Source organism: Lissotriton helveticus, chromosome 10, assembly GCF_964261635.1.
Source record: "Lissotriton helveticus chromosome 10, aLisHel1.1, whole genome shotgun sequence".
In the NCBI taxonomy this organism is placed as follows: domain Eukaryota; kingdom Metazoa; phylum Chordata; class Amphibia; order Caudata; family Salamandridae; genus Lissotriton; species Lissotriton helveticus.
The window spans coordinates 686,064,796-686,085,793 of NC_136071.1; the positions used below are offsets into that span (position 1 = coordinate 686,064,796).

The 20,998-nt window shown below is 45.5% G+C and overlaps 1 protein-coding gene across 15 annotated transcripts in view; it reads right to left on the minus strand.

Moving 5' to 3' along the window:
• The window catches only part of KMT2C (lysine methyltransferase 2C), a 1,799,940-nt gene that overhangs the window by 1,339,090 nt on the left and 439,852 nt on the right, over positions 1–20,998 (minus strand). For all 15 annotated transcript variants that reach the window (XM_078663231.1, XM_078663229.1, XM_078663237.1 and 12 more), the window contains exon 5: positions 10,291–10,445. In XM_078663231.1, the coding sequence (XP_078519357.1) occupies positions 10,291–10,445 (155 nt within the window). The remainder of the gene's footprint in view (positions 1–10,290; positions 10,446–20,998) is intronic.

Genomic DNA, 20,998 nt, shown 5'->3' on the forward strand with positions numbered 1-20,998 from the left:
GTGTGGTGAAATGACAGAGGCTTATTACACAGCTCAAAATACCACTTGTTTTCTAGGGCTGCCTGAATGATCAATGACTGATAATAAAAGGGAGCAAAGAGAAAAAAGTCACATTACAAATGAATCGACAAAAAGAAGGGGGGACCGGGAGCTCGTTAACATTACAAATGAACACATACTTATTTATAACTATATTTAGCAATTTGCAAGCTGTTTAAACACATGGCTGATTGGCATTTTGCGCGCCTGCCTGTGTAATTTTAAAAGAAACTTTCAGGGACGTTTTAAGGATTTTGTGGCCTGTGGGCCAAATGCATTTTTGGGGCCCCTGTTCAGACCAGCTTTGATTTTATGATCTCGTCTCAGCTCTTTCATGCCTTCTTTGGTCAAATACTAAATGTGTGTACATAGGATATTCAGGGATAGTGATGTGTGTTTTCAGTTTGTAACACAACAGCAGTTCACTAATATTACTGTAAATAATCTGTCACACCCTTTTATTTCTCATGTGTGAGGTCATGTATTGATCTAAAATAAACTTTTTATATGGATGTTGCATGATGCATAAACACATTTTGTCTGCAAAATGTATGTAATAGACTTATACACATTGAAAATTAATGATTGTAAAACGCTATTTACAACATTGTGTTTTAAAATGATTCAAGGCCCCCCCACCCCTCCCCCACACACACACTCCCACCCCCTTTGAAAGGCTGGGGCCCTGGGCCAGAGCCTACTTTTTGTTTTTTTCCAGAGTTTTATGTAGCGCGAACTTGACCTGAATCAGGTATCAGAGCGCTTTACATAGCACCAGTTGCATTACATGAGGACATATTCATTTTCTTTGTCAGGCACGGGGAGAATAAGTGATTTGCCCAGAATCACAGGATGTTCAGCTTCAATGCCGAGACTCAAACTCTCTCCGTTCTGGGAAGAGCTAACTCTCCCAGGAGGGGGTTAATTTATAGAGCTGAAATGCTTCAGCTGCAGTGGGAGGTGAGGGGTCTCCTCTGCTAAAACCGAAAGCGTGTCTGTTTGTTTGCTTTCGTTTTTAGCAGAGGAGACTCCTTGCCTCACACTTTAGCTGAAGCTAACAGCTCCGTGAATTAACCCCCTCCTGGGAGAGTTACCCAGACAAAAGGACAGGCATCTCCGGCCCCATCGTGCACGGAGGGAACAAAGGGCAGATTGCACTGGAGGACGCGCCCCCCCTGGGAAGGTGTCACGCCCCCCCAGGGGGGCGCGCCCCACAGATTGAAGAACACTGCCCTTAAGGATAGGTCTAATTTAAGTCATTATAAAGGTGCAGTGAAGGTACGTAGGGCATTAGTAAATATGATCCACGATATGGACCTAGTCGATCTATGGAGGGAAATAAAAGGAAATGAGAAGGGTTTTACCCTTTATAGCAAAAAGTACCGTCATTCCTCCAGGATTGACTATATTCTTTTAGATAGAGGTTCGTTAGCCAACATAGGGGAGATTTCAGTTCTCGCGAGTCATCTGTCTGACCATGCACCTCTATATATTGTAGATCAGATCGAGGAGGTACAGCGGCGGTCACTAAGGTGGACCCTTAACAGGACCAAGCTGCAGGATCCTGACGTGATTGCCGCTGTACAGGCCCCGACCTTGGAGTTTTTTATGTTGAACTCCGACTCAACAACACCCGATGTAGTTTGGGACGCCTATAAAGCTTGGCTCAGGGGGAAACTCCATTGAGTCATCTGCTATAAGAACAAGATTGAAGCGGGGGTATTAAAGGGTATCGAAGAGAGGATAAGTGGCTTGGAGGGAGAAAGAGATGGAGCTAGTAATGGGGACCGGGAGCAACTCACTCAAATTTTGGGGAAGTTGGAAGAGGCAAGATCAGAATATAGAGGGAGACTAGAAGCCAAATGTAGAGCACAGTGGGATACCTGTAAGATGCAGAATTATGAATATGGGGAAAAGGCCGGTGCTTTATAAGCGTGAAAAGCCAGAACCGACCGAGCTAGGAATGACATAAAAGAACTTAAAATAAACGCTGGCGGGGAAATTTCAAATAAGACCGAAGATATACAGACCTGTCTTCTCTCCATGTTCTCAGAACTGTACAGGGAAGATCTGGCTCCTCCATCATGTTTGATTCAATCATTTCTCAGTAATAAGCAACTTCCAGTTCTCTCGGAAGAAAGCAAAAACAACCTAGATGCTCCCTTTACGTCAGAGGAGATCGTAGCTCAGATAAATAAATCTAAGAATAAAAAAGCTGCAGGATCAGACGCGCTCCCGAGTGAAATATATAAACATCTCGAAGAGGAGCTCCTAGAACGGATTGGTGTCACTACAACGCGGTTTTTTACAACGCATTCCGTTACATCGGAATTTTTACAACGCAGGATCCATTACATCGGATGCCATTACAACGCATGGCATTACATAGCAGATGCTATTACAACGCATGGCATTACATCGTAAGTATAGGTAAGAATATCTTTTTAAAAAAAATGTAATTAAGTTAATTTAATTAAGTTAATTTAATTAATTTAATTTAATTAAAATACATTTTAAAATAGTAATTAATTTAATTTAATTAATTTAAATCTATTTATTTAATTTAATTTTAATAAAAATTGTAATTAATTTTAATTAATTAATATAATGAAATTAATTTAATTTAAATATTTTTAAAAATTATAATTAAAATAAATTAATTTAAATATTTTATTTAATTTAATTAATTTAATTAAAAAATGTAATTAATATAATATAATTAATTTAATTTAATAAATATATTTTAATTAATTTATAAATGGTAAATATAATTTAATTAGCCCTAAGCACAAACCCAACCCTGAACCCTAAAACACCCCTGTACCCCCAACCCTACCCTGAAACCTAAAAACACCCCTGTACCCCAAAACCCAAACCCTACCCTGAAACCTAAAAACACCCCTGTACCCCAAAACCCAAACTCTGCCCTGAAACCTAAAAACACCCCTGTACCCCAAAACCCAAACCCTGCCCTGAAACCTAAAAACACCCCTGTACCCCAAAACCCAAACCCTGCCCTGAAACCTAAAAACACCCCTGTACCCCAAAACCCAAACCCTACCCTGAAACCTAAAAACACCCCTGTACCCCAAAACCCAAACCTGAAACCTAAAAACACCCCTGTACCCCAAAACCCAAACCCTACCCTGAAACCTAAAAACACCCCTGTACCCCAAAACCCAAACCCTACCCTGAAACCTAAAAACACCCCTGTACCCCAAAACCCAAACCCTACCCTGAAACCTAAAAACACCCCTGTACACCTGTACTTATTTTAAAAATTACTTTAATTAATATAATAAATAATAAATTAATAATATTAAACATAAATAAATATATTTAATTATAATTAATATTAATAAAATTTAAAAAAATTAAATACTTACCTATACTTACGATGTAATGCCATGCGTTGTAATAGCATCTGCTATGTAATGCCATGCGTTGTAATGGCATCCGATGTAATGGATCCTGCGTTGTAAAAGTTCCGTTGTAAAAGCCTCCCGTTGTAAAAGTTGCGATGTAACGGTGCATCACCCCTAGAACCCATGGAAGACACCTTTAATTCAATCTATGGTTTGGACGGAAGGGTCCCTAACACTTGGAAAGAGGCAATAATAGTCCTGATATTGAAACCAGGCAAGGATCCAAAAAAGGCTGACTCTTACCGTCCAATCTCCCTGCTGAATGCCGATTATAAGATCTTTATGGGCATTTTAGCGGGGAGATTGGCCAAACTGATACCTGGGTTAATACATCCAGATCAGAAAGGGTTTGTCGCAGGTAGACATATCCAGGAACAAATACAGCTTCTTATAGGTAACATCGACCTGGCTATCCAGAGGACAGAACCCCTTGGCCGTAACGACACGGCCAAGGCGTTTGACAGAGTTTGCTGGGCATATCTTTGGGAGGTTCTGAAGGTTATGGGTTTTGGTCCTATTTTTATACAGACCTTGCAGAATTGTTATCAGGGTGCCTCTGCCCGAATCCTTTTGAATGGGTCCTTCACTGCGAGTTTTAATATTCAGAGAGGAACGAGGCAGGGGTGTCCGATTTCACCTCTTTTGTTTAATTTATATGTGGAACCGTTGGCCCAGATGCTTAGATTGGACGAGTCAATTTATCCATTCAGATCAGAACAATACAGCTCAAAAATAGCTCTGTATGCTGACGACTTGGTCCTGTATACAAGCGACCCGGATACAGCTATCGCAAGGGTGGAAGAACGTATGTGCGAGTTTGGATTACTTTCTGGGTTTCTTGTTAATAGAACCAAGACGGAGGTGATGTGTTGGAATTTGGAGTGGTCAGGGACAGAAAGTGAAGAGATGAGATACTTGGGGATTTATGTAGTTAAGGAAATTGAAAAGATCCCTGAGTTAAATCTAAAGAGGGTGGTAAAGGAAATTGACAGTCTATTTAGTAGATGGAGAAATCTCCCATTGACCATATACGGGAAAACCAACTTAGTAAAGATGGTCATCCTCCCTAAACTGTCATACCTCTTCTCTTCAATTCCACTGACATTTCCGAGTAAAAGTCTGATTAAAGTACAGAGTAAGATCAACAGTTTCATCTGGGGCAACAAAGGGGTTCGACTGGCGTGGAAAAAACTCAGACGTAGATTAAAAAAAGGGGGGTTAGCGCTCCCAGATGTAAGGCTATATGCAGCAGCGTTCCAGTTAAAAAGCATACGGATGCTGTTAGTAAAGCCAGGGGAATCAGCCTGGGGGAGGCTGTTAGGCGAAATGGTGCGGGTTGAAGGGGGAGGAGATGGTGAAGCATTTCTGTATAAATTTGGATCACCTAGGTTCTTCAAGAGGGTTCGTTTGAAGGTTTTAAGGGCATCTCTGGAGATTTGGTGCAGGCTCAGGCGTAGCTGGGGCATTGGATACTATTCTGATAATGCCCCTGTATGGGATGCCAGAGGACCCCCGGATTGCTTGCAGGATGGTCTGGCGCTGCCGATAAAGAGGGCTGGCGTTAAAATTTGGTCTGAACTGTTAGACGCTGGGGGGATATATCCCTGGGATTACCTGAGGGCCAAGATTGGCACTGGGCTCTCGAGATTTAAGTACATACAGTTAACATCATGGTATGAGGCAGAAAAGCGGGAGATCAGTGGAAACAGGGAGATTGAAGACTTGCTGCAAGGGACAGGCCCATTGAAAAGGAAATCTCTATGTGGTACAATAGTTTGCTGGAGGCCGAAGACCATGAGACACCTGCCCTTATTGCAGTGTGGGCGGGTACACCACTCGGGCCACCAGCAGACCTTTTATATGAATCCTCATTGAAGACCTTGTACAGATCTGTTAAACCCGCCTGCATAAAAAAAAAATCATTTCTTTGTTATCAATAGACTTTATTACACCCCGGCAAAAATTGCAAAGTTCGCTCCTTATCCGGTCCCTAAATGCCCCAGATGTGCAGTACCTCTTGCAAATGACCTACATATTTTCTATGAGTGCCCAACACTCACAAGATTTTGGGCTGAGGTAGGTGACAACTTACTGGACATACTTAACACCAACATCAAGACAAGCATTGGAAATGCAATAGGTCTCGCACCATTAGAGTTAGTGCTTTTAGAATTGTTTATGGGGTTTTTTTGTCAATGTTTAGCATTTTTGTTTCCTGTAGCCAATGCTAAAGTATTACAAATAAAAAAAGCCATAAACATTTCTAAAAGCTCTAACTGAAATGGTCTGAGAACTATTGCACTGTGTGAGGGTGAGTGAGGGTGAGTGAGGGTGAGTGAGGGTGAGGGGTTGAGGGTGAGTGAGAGTGAGGGTGAGTGAGGGTGAGTGAGGGTGAGTGAGGGTGAGTGAGGGTGAGTGAGGGGGAGTGAGGGGGAGGGGTTGAGGTTGAGGGTGAGGTGTTGAGGGTGAGTGAGGGTGGGTGAGGGTGAGGGTGAGTGAGGTGTTGAGGGTGAGGGTGAGTGAGGGTGAGGGGTTTTGGGTGAGTGAGGGGGAGTAGTTGAGGCTGAGTGAGGGTGAGTGAGAGTGAGGGTGAGTGAGGGGGTGAGGGGTTGAGGGTGAGTGAGTGAGGGTGAGGGGTTGAGGGTGAGTGAGGGTGAGGGGTTGAGGGTGAGTGAGGGTTTGAGGGTGAGGGGTTGAGGGTGAGTGAGGGTGAGGGGTTTTGGGTGAGTGAGGGGGAGTAGTTGAGGCTGAGTGAGGGTGAGTGAGAGTGAGGGTGAGTGAGGGGTTGAGGGTGAGGGGTTGAGGGTGAGTGAGGATGAGTGAGAGTGAGGGTGAGTGAGGGGTTGAGGGTGAGGGGTTGAGGGTGAGTGAGGGTTTGAGGGTGAGGGGTTGAGGGTGAGTGAGGGTGAGGGTGAGGGGTTGAGGGGGAGGGGTCGAGGGGGAGGGGTTGAGGGTGAGTGAGGGTGAATGAGTGAGGGTGAGGGGTTGAGGGTGAGTGAGGGTGAGGGTGAGTGAGGGTGAGGGTGAGTGAGGGTGAGGGTGAGTGAGGGTGAGGGTGAGTGAGGGTGAGGGGTTGAGGGTGAGTGAGGGTGAGGGTGAGGCTGAGGGGTTGAGGGTGAGTGAGAGTGAGTGTTGTGAGAGAGGGGTGATGAGGCCTGGTTGTTGTGAGAGAGGGGTGATGAGTCCTGGTTGTTTTGAGGTACAGCTGATGAGGCCTGGTTGTTGTGCGCTCTGTGTATTTTCACATGGCGTTCTACATTCTTAATGGAGTGCCTGTAACTGTATATTCCACTCAGTTATCTCCAGTTGCATCTGGAGATCAACCTGGGCGGACGCCTTAGCTGTGCTGCAATAAACCTGCTTGTCTTCTTATCGTGGATTTGGCATCATTGTAATAAAGTCGTTCACTAAAAGAATTACATGAAATTACATTGGGAGATGAGGGTTGGAGGCGAGCTAGTGAGAGAAAGAAGAGGGCCGGCTTTCTGTGTGGAAATGAACACAGAACTGCAGCGGCTCCACTGTGGCGTCTGATAACAAATATTAAACATTATTTATCAGCATTGGGAGCCATTGAGAATGTAACCAGTGATTAGTGCTTATCTACTTCCATCGGATTTCCATTGTCTGCTGCGCAGCGCTCCTAGAGCAATGTTTTGTGCAGCAGGCGCTTAACAACCCCCTTCCCCATGTGTAAATGCACACGCACTATAACTCACTGCAAAGCGTTAAATGTCGCTTCGCCCAACAAATATTCATGACTTGCTGATTGTAGCGAATAAAGCAGATATAAGGCTGGAGACATTGTAGGCGGTGTGAAAAAGCTATGCTGCTTTCTGCCACGCCTATTCCTAATGCTGACATGACATTTTTCGATTACGGCCCCAGGAACGTTTTGGAACTTTGTTTCCTGTGACCGCAAAAACGCAACAGGCTGTTGAACAGCGGCCACCACTGACAGCTTCTGAATGACAGCAAAGTAAATAAAGAGATGGGCGAGCCGCGCAGAACAAAAGAAAGGCATGCTACCGCCATTATTAAAGATGAATAAAGGCACGCGCCGCCATTGTTAATGATGAAGCTACCCAACAAAAAAAAAAATGCAGTAAAACTTTCATTGAATAATTAAAATGTATCAACACATAAAAATGATCATCACTCCCCTAATTGTGCTACTAGATTGCATTAACCAGTTTCGCTGTCGGTGCCCCTCAGCTGAGATTTCAGGGAGAGTGTGTACCCACTGAAAGAACCTCCAGTAACCTCTTTCTTGTTCGTTCTCTGAGGTTCACGGCACAGGAGGACGTTAGTTACGAAGAAGCTGTGGCATGCAGTTACTGTGATTGGAACCTCTGTGCGGAGGAGCATGCGTGGGCTGCTAAAGGGGGCTGGTGGTGTGAAGGTGGCTTAATAGTCTGAAGCAGTAAGGTTAGGAACACGGATGTAAAGGGTACAGCTACAGGAACGTGAAAGCCAGCAGCATGCTTGCCTGAGCCAGAGAAACACTCACAAAGGGAGGAGAGCAAGCATCTGTATACATTAAAGTAAGGCACCCATGAATTGGGTGCCGCTCTAAGCCAGGGAAACGCTCATTCAAATAAACAAGCGAAAGGATCGGAGACACGGCGGGTAAAATAAACAAAAAAAAAAACGAAGCCGGAGGGAAGAGAGGGGAGGAGAAATGCGACACGGTGGGAAGGGGAGGGGGCGGAGCGGGTCAAATCAACAAACAAGCCGAAGGGAAGAGAGGGGAGGGGGGAGGAGAAATGCGATACTAGATTGCATTAACCAGTTTCGCTGTCGGTGCCCCTCAGCTGAGATTTCAGGGAGAGTGTGTACCCACTGAAAGAACCTCCAGTAACCTCTTTCTTGTTCGTTCTCTGAGGTTCACGGCACAGGAGGACGTTAGTTACGAAGAAGCTGTGGCATGCAGTTACTGTGATTGGAACCTCTGTGCGGAGGAGCATGCGTGGGCTGCTAAAGGGGGCTGGTGGTGTGAAGGTGGCTTAATAGTCTGAAGCAGTAAGGTTAGGAACACGGATGTAAAGGGTACAGCTACAGGAACGTGAAAGCCAGCAGCATGCTTGCCTGAGCCAGAGAAACACTCACAAAGGGAGGAGAGCAAGCATCTGTATACATTAAAGTAAGGCACCCATGAATTGGGTGCCGCTCTAAGCCAGGGAAACGCTCATTCAAATAAACAAGCGAAAGGATCGGAGACACGGCGGGTAAAATAAACAAAAAAAAAAACGAAGCCGGAGGGAAGAGAGGGGCGGGGGGAGGAGAAATGCGACACGGTGGGAAGGGGAGGGGGCGGAGCGGGTCAAATCAACAAACAAGCCGAAGGGAAGAGAGGGGAGGGGGGAGGAGAAATGCGACACGGTAAACAAAGACGGACATGCACGCGCCCGTGACTTTTAAGGTCAATGCGCATGCGCATAAGCTTAATGCGCATGCGCATTGACCTTAAAAGTCACGGGCACTGCAAGGAATCGCCACGATTCCTTGCAGTGTGGATAAAGAGTGGATAACTCGCAATACTCTCGCCTTGCTCGATGCGCATGCGCATCGACAGGCGAGACCTAATAAATATGCAACTGGTATTCTTTGGAGATGATGGTCGCCTCAGCCAGAACCTCTCGCAGAAAGATAGGGGTTTACTACTGAACTTGATATTGTTGGCAAGAAGGGACGTGTGTAAGAGGTGGAAGGACCCCCTACCCCCACAAAGGGAGAATTGGCTTAAAACTGCATTCTCTATGGCACGACTGGAGTATGATGGAGTGGAGGATAAGATCTCGAACATTTGGCACCCCTTTGTGAGATGGGGTAAGAACCTAAGATTACTGTAACATCATTGGTCTTATGATTACACCATGGTCCCTTACAAAATAATGGGACCGGTCGGACGACCCAAGCGAGTGCGGTAAGCCATAGGGGCGATAGATAACGAAGGCGGCCTCATAAGACCCGCAGAGGCTTGTAAGGTGAGATGAGGACCAAAAAAAAAATATATTAAACTGTGTGACTAAAGATGATAAATAATTGGCTAAAGTCAAAAGATTTGATAAACTAAAAATTGAGATGGCAAAAGCTAACTCAAAGCCAGTACTTAAGGGTATGACTGGTCAATAATCATTTAAAGATACACAGTCAGAGGCACAGAATTGTTTTAGCTCTAACATGTCTTGGGTGGACAAGGAAATGGTCGACCTCAATCAAGTTGTGAAAGAAATGTCAAATTACTTTAGAATGAAGCAGTGTTATCAGGAGAGGAAGGCGGTGTGACATATGATATAGTCTGGAGTTGACCTGTTAAGGGTGAAGAATACTTGCATGGTTTTGAAGGAGTTGCCAGTATTTATACAAGTTATTTAGGATGGAAAGGGTTCTGTGCAACCTGATCATCTTGACAATGACTGTGTAGATTTAATGTTTTGGTTTTGTTGGTCTTGAGTTATGTAAGAGATGTTACTTTATTGTGCCTGTGAGGAAGCTGTTGTGTGTACTGAGTGTGGGGTTCATTATGTTTGTTTATCATTTGAAGTAGAGATATGAGGGATTCTGCAGCAGAGTTGGTATGCTGAGGTCAGTAAGTCCTATGACATTGTTGGGGGGATGGAGAGCTGGTAATGGTGGGCAGCAACAGACTTAAATCGGTCCCAACTGAAGCTGCCTATAAACCTTTACTACACTATCTCTAGCTACCTTTCATTACGATCCAAAAACTGTTTATGTGGAACGAAATCTTCAATTTACAAATAATGTTATCCATAATACGTTCTTAAACAATTAAAGTCATAATCTTATTTGTATTTGAAGTTACCTGTGGGCTCAAATAAGGCTTGGACATCCATGTCATCTGGTAGGCCAACTTGAGAAAGCTCATCCCAAAATTTGCTGGTAGTCTCCTCAGGGACAGTTTGAGTGCTTACAGTTGTACAAGACACTATGCTGCGATGAGGAGATCTCTCTGGCTCTCTGTGGTTAAAAGGACATTTTTAAATTACGCACATTGATGACAGACTGCATTAGTTTAGTTCCAAAGAGATAAAATCAATCAAGCATTAGATATACAAATAGAAGCAAATGATATACAGTAAAATAGTTGCAGAGAGGTCATTAAAAAATGATGGCTAAATAATTTCTAGCAACACATAAAATGAAGAGATGATTCAGGAATATACGGCAAGTCAAATCAGTACAGCTTCTTGAAAAATATATATTTACGCTGGTTGGAAAACTGAAAACTGAGCTACTTGTACGAACAGTAACATAGTAATGCACTGACCAGTTACCTACATCCAGATTGGAATTAAAGGATAGAATGTTTAATAAGTAAACCTAACAAATCGGTTGCACATAACTAAAATAGAGTATGTCCTCACTTAACAACATGGGGTAATTATTCGTGTACATTAACATAAAAGATAGATTGACATTCAAATGTGAAAAAATCCACATTATGTACACAATTGTTTACGTACAGTGTCTTGGCGCTTTCCAGAAATGTTTGTGAATGGATAATAATGCATAAATACCAATGCGTACATAAATTAATTGAGAGGTTGAGACGACACTGGGAATATTGAATTTCTAATGGAAATTAAGATACTGTGCACATTAAGAAAGTAGATCCATCCAGGAATCAGAGCGTGCGTGATCATTGAGTTCTCCAATAGTGAGCTCCATTGGCAAATAAAGGTACGTAATAGAATGTGAGAAAAGAGAGGGTCCATTCAAGTAATTTGAGGTGGGAAACACTGGTGGATCTGGTGACACCACAGACATTGTCAGTGGTTCACAGTACCCAGGAATCCACGTTAGTGTGCTGCCCCTTGTGATGGTGATTGCGGTCAGGTCCATGTTAGTCTAAGCCAGCTATTGGCTGGGAAATAGGACAAATGAAGCTGGTGGCATTATCACTGACATAGGAATGTTGAATCTATTGCCAAGGTGTAGCTTGGATATTGCAGGGAAGCAGTGCCACCAGCAGGAGAGTCTGGAGTTCCAAAGCAAGGCAGCACTGGAAGCCTTTAAAGAGATGATCAGCTAGCAGAGTGTCTTATCCGAAGGTAACAGACATTTTCACTTGGAGAAGGAGCGATTTGGGAAGTGTTAAGAGACGCACATGTTTCATTATCAATGAATTAAACTGTTTTTTAGGGTCACACTCCAAATGATTTCCTTAACGTCCAAAGGTAACATGTTATGATGTGCAACTTGATGTCATCATGTTCCAGATTGTGGAACCTGAGGGCATCAGGGGAGCTCTGTGAGTTTGTTAAGGAGTCAGGACGGAGTGTGCATCGAGTGGAGAGGAGTTCCTTTACCTTAAGGTTCACATGACTAAATAGCTTGACGCGCAACCGCCTGGATTACTTTGCACATGTGGCGACAAGTTGCCTGGTGGTGAACCCACTGTGGAACCAGTTTTTCCAAGTCAGATCTCACGAAGCAGTTTAGTTAACAGAAAATTATTGGAACCCCAGGATGGCCCGGGCCCAGTTCATCCTGATCTTCAGAACTTGGGACAAGAGAGTCAAAGGTAGAAAGTCATACAGGAGTCCCTAACTCCATTCTTGCCTGAATGCATCTCCTAGAGAGTGTTCCCTAGGTAACTCCAATGAGCAGATGTTTTTTTATGACACTGTGTTGTATCAAGGAACAACATAAACTTCAATGTTTAAATAAGGAATTTATTATTATATTATAAAGTTGAAATTCCAATAAATGATCAAAAGAAGAAAGCTTTGAATGAGTTGCTGTTCAGTCCGTGTCCAGGAGAAGAATGCCCGAACAGCAACGCATTCAAAGAGAACATAGAATGCAGAACAAAGAATACATGCAAATACAAGCAATCTACAGAATTAAAGACATAGGATACAACACACTGCATGTTCAACGGTTCTGAAAAGATCCAACCAGAGCTCCCCCAGAGTCGGAATATGCCCTGCATCACCTCTGGATGCAACCACTATTTATAACCGATCAGGAGTAACTAGCTGAGTTTGTCTGCCCTGGCATTTTAAAATCCTGCCAGGTCTTTCACAATTAGGAAGATGTCCCAATGCGCCAGCCAACTCCAGAGGCACCGTGCCTCTGGGAACAGAAGCCAGGGCCACCACGCCACCCTTCTTGTTGAAGTACTATATGGCTGTGATACAGTCAGTGAGAACCTGCACCAGGCTTTACTCGATGTACGGCAGGAAAGCCTTCAAAATCAGGCAGGTGGCTTACCGATTTAAAAGGTTTATGTGGAGCTGATTTTTTTTTTTTTTACCAGAGACCAGTCCCCTAAGATTTCCATCTCTTCCAGATGACCTCCCCAGACCAGCAGGGACACCTATATCACAACCATCAACTTTGGCAGGGAAGGGGGCTGACGCTGGTTCAAATGCAGTTGAGAAGCCACTACAGATCTTGTGAATTCTCCATTGAAAACTGGATGGAATTCAACAGGCTTTCTTGGTGCTGGGCGCACTGAGAATTCAGGTTTTGCTGCTGAGCCCCCATACACCACCTAAATAAGTGGACATGCAGGAAGCATGAGGCCAGCAGGCCAAGAAGCCTCATAGCTGCACTGTGTACATTAAATCATTTATAAAAGTAAGCCTCTGTGAAGGAGTCAGGAGTAACTTTGGCTCATTGATCAAGCCTTTCATCGAGACAGGGGAAAACTGGCATCTTGGACCTCCGAAGATGGACAGCGACCACTGGCATCACTTTCATTAACACCCAAGGGATTCTGGTACGGTTCAAGGGCGCAAGGCAAATGGACATTGCTCCTAACCTACCCTGAACCGAAGGTAACGTCTGCGAGACTGGCACAGGAAAGTACATATCCTGTAGTTCCAGGGCAAATATAGAGTCTCAAGGATCCAGGACAGACAGAATTTGGGCAAGTGTAAGCATTTTGAATTTGTCCTTCTGCAGGAAAGCATTCAGAAGGCGAAGACCTAAATTAGGATAAAGGCCCCCATCCTTCGCGGGCACGAAGAAATAGCGGGTGTAATAACCTGCCAACACTACCAAGGGGGGCACCCTCTGCATGGACACTTTGGTCGGTAAGGCCTGCAGCTCGAATATGTGCTGTTACTTCGCATACCATTAGTGCGCATGTTTTTAGTGCGCTGCTTTTACTTCGCATTTAGCATTTCTACGCATGATTTTATTTAGCATGGTTTTAGTTTGTAACTGCTTTGAAATAGATTAAAAATGCTTTTGCTTCGCTGGGAATTATTGCGCATACCACTACATCGCGATTTTAGTAAAATTACATAGTTACATTAGGACGTCTACTTTCATCAAAATCCTAAAAATAGAAAAAGGAAAATTTTGTTTATTGAAACCAATGTCAAACCGTGAGATTATCTTTTTTTACACTACACACAATGTTAATTTTCCTTTACATTTTACTTTCTTAAACATACCTACATCTTTTTTTTAATGTTATTTTTACATTTAACTAACTCTCTTCATTCAATTGAAATCCCTGGGAAATCATGTATTTTAACCCGTTTACTGCTCCTGCGATTTTGCGGAAGTGCGGCACTTCCGCAAAACGGGCGGGGCCGCGTCGGCTATTGGCCGACGGCAGCACTGGGGAGGTAGTGCTGCCGTCGGCCAATGGCCGACGGCAGCATGGAAGGGGTTAAAACCACACTTTATAATTTTTTTTATTTAACAAAATTACTCAGGTATTTTTAATTCCCGAGTATTTTTGTAACACCCTCTATTTTAAAATAAACACGCCCACAAAAAAAACACTATTATCTATATTTATATTTTCATAATATATTTTATTCCCATTTCAACATGCGCCAAACTCTCTGCTCTTTAATTCATAAAACTAAATTACTCAAATATGTATTATTATGTATTAATGTATTATTTCAATACTATTACTTACCTGTTTTACGTGCCGCCATTTTAAAGTCCTTTTAAATATCCAGTGTTTGTTTTGCCAACCACGTTCTACACGTGAATATGGTGTCTGTCGGCGGACTCTTGACAATACTTGATGATATTTTCTTAATATATTTTGTACCCATTTCAACATGCGCCAAACTCTCTGCACTTTAATTAGTAAAACAATATATTTTAGAATAATGTATTAATTTAATATTGTTAATTACCTGTTTTACGGGCCGCAATTTTAAAGTCCTTTCAAATTTCCTGCCAACCACGTTACTTTGCCAACCACGTTCTACGCGTGAACATGGTGTCTGTCAGGGGATTTTAAAGTCCTTTTAAATTTCCTGCCAACCACGTTCAACGTGTGAACATGGTGTCTGTCGTGGGGCTCTTGACACTACTTGGTGAGTTGCAGTTGTTTGCGAAGTACAAACATGAGAACTAAACGTATTTGCGTAGTACTAGCATGCGTAGTAAAAGCATGCTAAGTAATATTGCCTGCGAAGTAAAAAATGCGTAGTAACAGTAGTTCGAAGTGCCCTCGAAGTAATGGTAGATTGCCCTGCAGCTCTTGTAGCAAGGTGGAAAGGTTCTATTCTGAAAGCCACTCTAACGTAGGAGGAAATTGTGCTGTGTTGGATTGAAACAGAAATGCATAACCCTGCTGGAAGATCTGGGGGACCCATCTGTTGGATGTGATGGACTGCCACCCTGGGAGAAATGCCTGATTTTGCCTCCAATGTGTGCCACTAAGGGTAACCTAAAACGGTTTGGAGGCTAAAGCAGCAGAGACCGGGACTGCTGAGCTCTGTCCTTGATGACCTGCGCAATATATGCTTGATCCCCTTCCACTGTCACAAAAGGACTGGGGTGGCTGTTACGAGCCTGACGCTGTCTATGCGCAGCCCTCTGGAGTAATCTCGGAAGAGGAGAAACAGATGAGCAGGCATAGAAATGCCGAATAAACATACTGTGGCTCAGCTTTCTTTAGACTGTTCAAGGGCAGAGTCATCCTTTTCGGATAACAGGTGGGACCCATCGAAAGACATAGCCATAAAGGATGCCTGCTTATCTCCAGAAAAGACAGTAGATCACATCCACACATGTGGTGGAGTACCACACTTGTGCCCACCACTCACTCCAGTCAGTAGTACGAAGGACAACCCTCATTACATACTTGGCGGTATCCCGACAGTCCTGAATGATGTGACACAAAATGGACCAAAACGTCTCCGGGACCACTTGCATAATTTCACTGGCAAAATGCATACAAAGTATTTACAGGCAGACTGAGTTGACCGTCCTCATGCCAAACTGGTCGAAGCGAACATTCACTTCCTGAATGCCTTAATCCTTTTAAACTTCCTGTCTGGAGGAGTTGTGGGGAATGAATAAGGATTTGCTTTGCTGGCAGAAGCCTGGACCACCAAATTGCTGCATAAGATAATGGGTCACCAGGCTCCAGACTGTGACATCTGGCCACTTGCCTGCTAATTGGTCAGCAAGAGTAAGGCTTAGCTCAACTGCCCATTAATATGTTGGGCAGGGTTTCATTAATGGAAGTAAGGGCTCAGATGAGGCACACCCAGGCTGCAAAACCTCAGTAAGTACATTTATCCATCAACCTTACACAGACATGCAGTTGGAAGCTCTTGAACACGAGTCAATGCAGGACTCCACACGCCTAGAGGACGTCCGAAACACTAGGATACGTCATACAGAACTATAAGAACGTCTGCTGCTAATTGTTTTTAGGTTATATACACAACAAATCCACTTCGAGGGAGACTGGGCTGGAACATTGCTTGCCTGCAAAATACGTTCACCACGGTCCAATCCCGATCCTGTCCAAAACACTGTCTGGAAAAAATTACACTGCACAAGCAGAGATTAATAAAGCCTTCCATTCATCTGACACTGAGGTCTACAGGGCCCTAATAACACTACCTCCCTACTAACAGAAACAACTTCCTCTGTAGCCTCTGACGTCCTCGGATTTCACAGCCAGCCCAAACATCGTAAGAGGCACCCTTAACACCTAGAGAATTATGACGAGCAATAAAAGAGATGGAACACAATAAAACACCAGGAATAGAAGGCTTGCAGATTGAATTCTACTCAACCTTTGCCTCCTGATTAGTTTCACATTTGGAGAAATTCTTCATGGCGTCCGTGGAAGCTAGTACTTTACCCCGAACCACCAAAAAGGCTTTAGTCACCTCTCTGCTTAAACCAGGCTGGACCCCAGATGACTTCTCCTCATATAGACCACTCTCCTTTTTAACTTCAGAGTATAAGATCCTTAGCAAAATGTTAGCCTTGAGGCTATTCCCTCTACTCCCTGAATAGGTCACTATTGGCCACTACAGCTTTGTTCCCAGCCGGAGCACCTTCCTGAACATTAGACGTTTATACCAGGTGATGGAGATTGTGCATGATTCATTCCAAAATGCTGGTTGCCTCTCATAGGACCTTTAACAGGCATTCATCTCGTTAGATTGGGTTTATATGTTTCAGTCCTGGGAATATTTAATATACCTCCCACCTTCATCAACCGGTTCGTGCCATGGGTGTAACGGTTACGTCCATGGCTGCAGTGCTGGTGTGCCATGGACGTAACCGTTAAGTCCGTGTGACACCAGCGCAGAATCCCTCTGCGGTTTTCAGCAGAGGGATTTCCTTTTTTTTATTTTTGGCATCTGGAGGAGGGGAAGAGCTTCCCCAAGCTCCTGAGGCATTTTTAGGGCTCGGCCTACGTCCCACGAAGTGGGCGTGGCTTAAGAGTCCTTTTGTGAGGGCTTCGAAAATCGTACCCTTGAATTCCAGAAAGCTCGTGATTTTTGCTGGTTATTTTTGGCAGCTGAATGGCAATTGGGCCTCGCATGCGTGTGTTTTTACAAGCCAGCACGCAATAGGCCATATGCGTTAGAGTTGCTCCGCCTAGTGCATATTCTGTGCGGACACGCGCAGCAGGAGGGCAGAAGGGCATATGTCTTCAATTACCAGCTGTCAGGGCCCGCGGTAATTGAAGACAGATGCTGGGCGCGCGTGCACCAGTCTCCAGTTTGTTTTTATTTAAGCTGTGTGTGTGTGTGCATGCTGGCTCCCATCCCGGCCAAATCTTGATTGTGTAGTGGAAAAGCTGAACACGATGACTGCGCTTTCTATCCTTGCCGTACACATTAATAACTAGACACACCCTTAAGCATCTCGAAAACTCGGAAGGCGCATCTACAGAGCCCCGATTTCAGTTTTTGACCCATGCTTTACCGAGACATCTCACAAGCCTCCCCACGATCACACGGTGCACGCTCTCTGCCATCTGCCGGAGGCCCCGAGACCCACCTGTGAGGCTTCTTGCACCGCACACCGGGTCCTCCATGAATTAAGTCGACATTTCCTTCCCAGGAGCTTTGCTGCTACAGACTTTGCCTTCACTCCAGGACTTGTGCGAGTTTGTCGAATTTTCTTTCACGTAGTTACATGAAATGCAAATACATAATTTTGTGCAAAAAGTACAGAATTAAGCGTAATTTACAGAAGCAGAGTATTAAATGGTCTTTAGAGGTAATGGTTCGACATCATTTTGGTGTCAAGTTCTCACAGTTCAAGTGAAGGAGGCGGGGACAGCGCGCTCTCGAAAGCATCCCTCAGGGGCGTTGTAATAGGAGTCTTCCACGTGCCTCCCATTACACAGAGCGCTACAAAACTCAGCGCTATGCCCCCCCCCAGCCCCGTCGGGACCCCCCACTCGCAGAGTATACGGCGGTTTCCCTGGTGATAATCAGCGGGCGCGCGCTTGTAAAGTGACAGATGAAATAAACCCGGAGCGGCGCGGGCGAGAGGGAGCCGCCACCTGTGAAATAATGCTCATATTCCATGCGCGGGGAGCGACACCCTCCTGCCGGCCGGGGATAAAAGAAGGAGCGACGAGAAAGGCCCGGTACAGGGGATGAAACAGGTACTGACCGCAAAAAGATGCAGCTGACAACCCCACAACCATCCTCTGTACACGTCCACGATGAAAGGTGACGCTTTTCTTGAAATTAGAAATGTTTAATTGCAGGAGAAAAGGTCTGCACAAAATGTTGTAAAGAAAAGTAATTCAACAGAGCTTTTGGAAATGTTTTTTTCAGCAAAGTAAGTGGGATAGAAGTGTTACGGTTTTTTTTTGCTGAAAAAAGTGCAAGCAAAGTTAACGTTTTTCGGAGTGAGTGCAAGTGCAGAATGACTGCAGAGTGACTGCAGCGTGAGTGTGACTGCAGAGTAACTGCAGAGTGAGTGTGATTGGAGAGTGTGTGTAGAGTGAGTGCAGGTGCAGAGTGAGTGCAGGTACAGAGTGAGTGCGAGTGCAGAATGACTGCAGAGTGAGTATGACTGCAGAGTGACTGCAGCGTTAGCGTGACTGCAGAGTGAGTGTGACTGCAGTGTGTGAGTGTGACTGCAGAGTAACAGTGACTGCAGAGTGACAGTGACTGCAGTGTGTGAGTGTGCAAGGTAAACAGTGTGTGAGTGTGCAGGGTGAACAGTGTGTAAGTGTGCAGGGTGCATAGTGTGTGAGTGTGCAGGATGAACAGTGTGCGACTATGCAGGGTGAACAGTGTGAGTGTGCAGGGAGAGCAGTGTATGAGTGTGTAGGGGCACTGTGTGAGTGTGCAGAAGACGAACACTCAAACTAAGTCCACAACACACATACATAAGACCACACACAAAACACCACACCACACACACATACCACACTCACACACACACACACACACACACACCAGCCTCTCACCAGCACACACTCATCACCACTCACTACCACACACTCACCACTACACACACAACCACACACCACCAGCCGTCAGTGCACCCTTTCACCAGGCGCAAACACCACCAGCCATCAATGTACGCTTTCATCAAGCACAAACACCACCAGACATCAGTGCAGGCTTTCACCACGCACACAACACCAAATGTCTGTGCATGCTTTCATCAAACACACACACACACCACCAGCCGTCACGGCACACTTTCACGAGTCACACACAACACCAGTCGTCAGTGCATGCTTTAACTAGGCGCACACACCAGCAGCCAACAGTGCACAATTTCTACAGGCACACACAGCACCACCCATCGGTGCACATATCAATTGTTAACGCATCCACAATTAACTATTGTAGCAATTGCGATATGGTGCCCTTTACTTTTAAACATATACATCGCAGCATGCCACCATTCCTAATATTCCAATCCAACACACATATTTCCACTACACACCACATGCATACACTCCATAACCCACGGCTAAAAGACATTGCCATTTACAATTCCATTAGTTCTAACTCAAAAAATCCGAGACCTATTGCATTTCTAATGCTTGTTTTTAATATGTAATGACTATCGCGCCCATGGCGCGCTGGCGTCAATACAAATGAAACTGAAATAAGCCGATCCGCTCATTTCAGTTTAAGTGCTTTGGTGCTCGTGGGGCTATCTCAGCCCCCTGAGCACCAACACAACTGGGAGAGGTACCAATAGAAAGGGGAGAATCTCTAGAGCATGGATACTCACAAACCTTCTCTCGGAGGCCAAATTTACAGTGTGGTTTGTGGCCGAGGGCCGCACCAGTGGAGGCGGGGTCAGTGGGGGGCGGGGCTAAAGCAAAAAAAATTGTGACCATGAGGTTGAACACAAGTCCCTGCAGCAGACGCCTTCCTCCACTGAGCTACCAGACCCAGGATACACACATCTCTTTCTCTCTCTCTCTCTCTCTCTCACCCCCTCCCTCTCTCCCTCCCTCTCTCTCTCTCTCCCTCCCTCTGTCGCCCTCTTCCCTCTGTCGCCCTCTTCCCTCCCTCCCTATCTCCCTCCCCGTCTCCCTCCCTCCGTCTCCCTCCCTTCGTCTCCTCCCTTCCTCCTCCCTCTGTCTCCCTCCCTTCCTCCTCCCTCCGTCTCCCTCCGTCTCCCTCCTCCCTCCATCTCCCTCCCTCCGTAGCCCTCCCTCCGTCGCCCTCCCTCCGTCGCCCTCCCTCCGTCGCCCTCCCTCCGTCGCCCTCCCTCCGTCGCCCTCTTCCCTCTGTCACTCCCCCTCCCTCTCCGTCTCCCTCCCTCCCTCTCCGTCTCCCTCCTTCTCCGTCTCCCTCCCACTCCCTCCGTCTCCCTCCTCCCTCCCTCCGTAGCCCTCCCTCCGTCGCCCTCCCTCCATCGCCCTCTTCCCTCTGTCACTCCCCCTCCCTCTCCGTCTCCCTCCCTCCCTCTCCGTCTCCCTCCTTCTCCGTCTCCCTCCCACTCCCTCCGTCTCCCTCCCACTCCCTCCGTCTCCCTCCCACTCCCTCCGTCTCCCTCCTCCCTCCGTCTCCCTCCTCCCTCCGTCTCCCTCCGTCTCCCTCCTTCTCCCTCCTTCTCCCTCCGTCTCCCACTCCGTCCGTCTGTCTCCCACTCTGTCTCCCACTGTTCCCCTTCCTCCCTCGGTCTCCCTCTGTCTCACTCTCTTCCTCCATCTCTCTGTCTCTCTCTGTCTCCCTTCCTCTCCCTCCCTCTGTCTACTTCTCTCTCACTCACCCTCTGTCATCTCACCTGTGGGTCTGCGTCAGCCCTCAGCACCAAGTACTTCACAGGTCTTTAAAAGA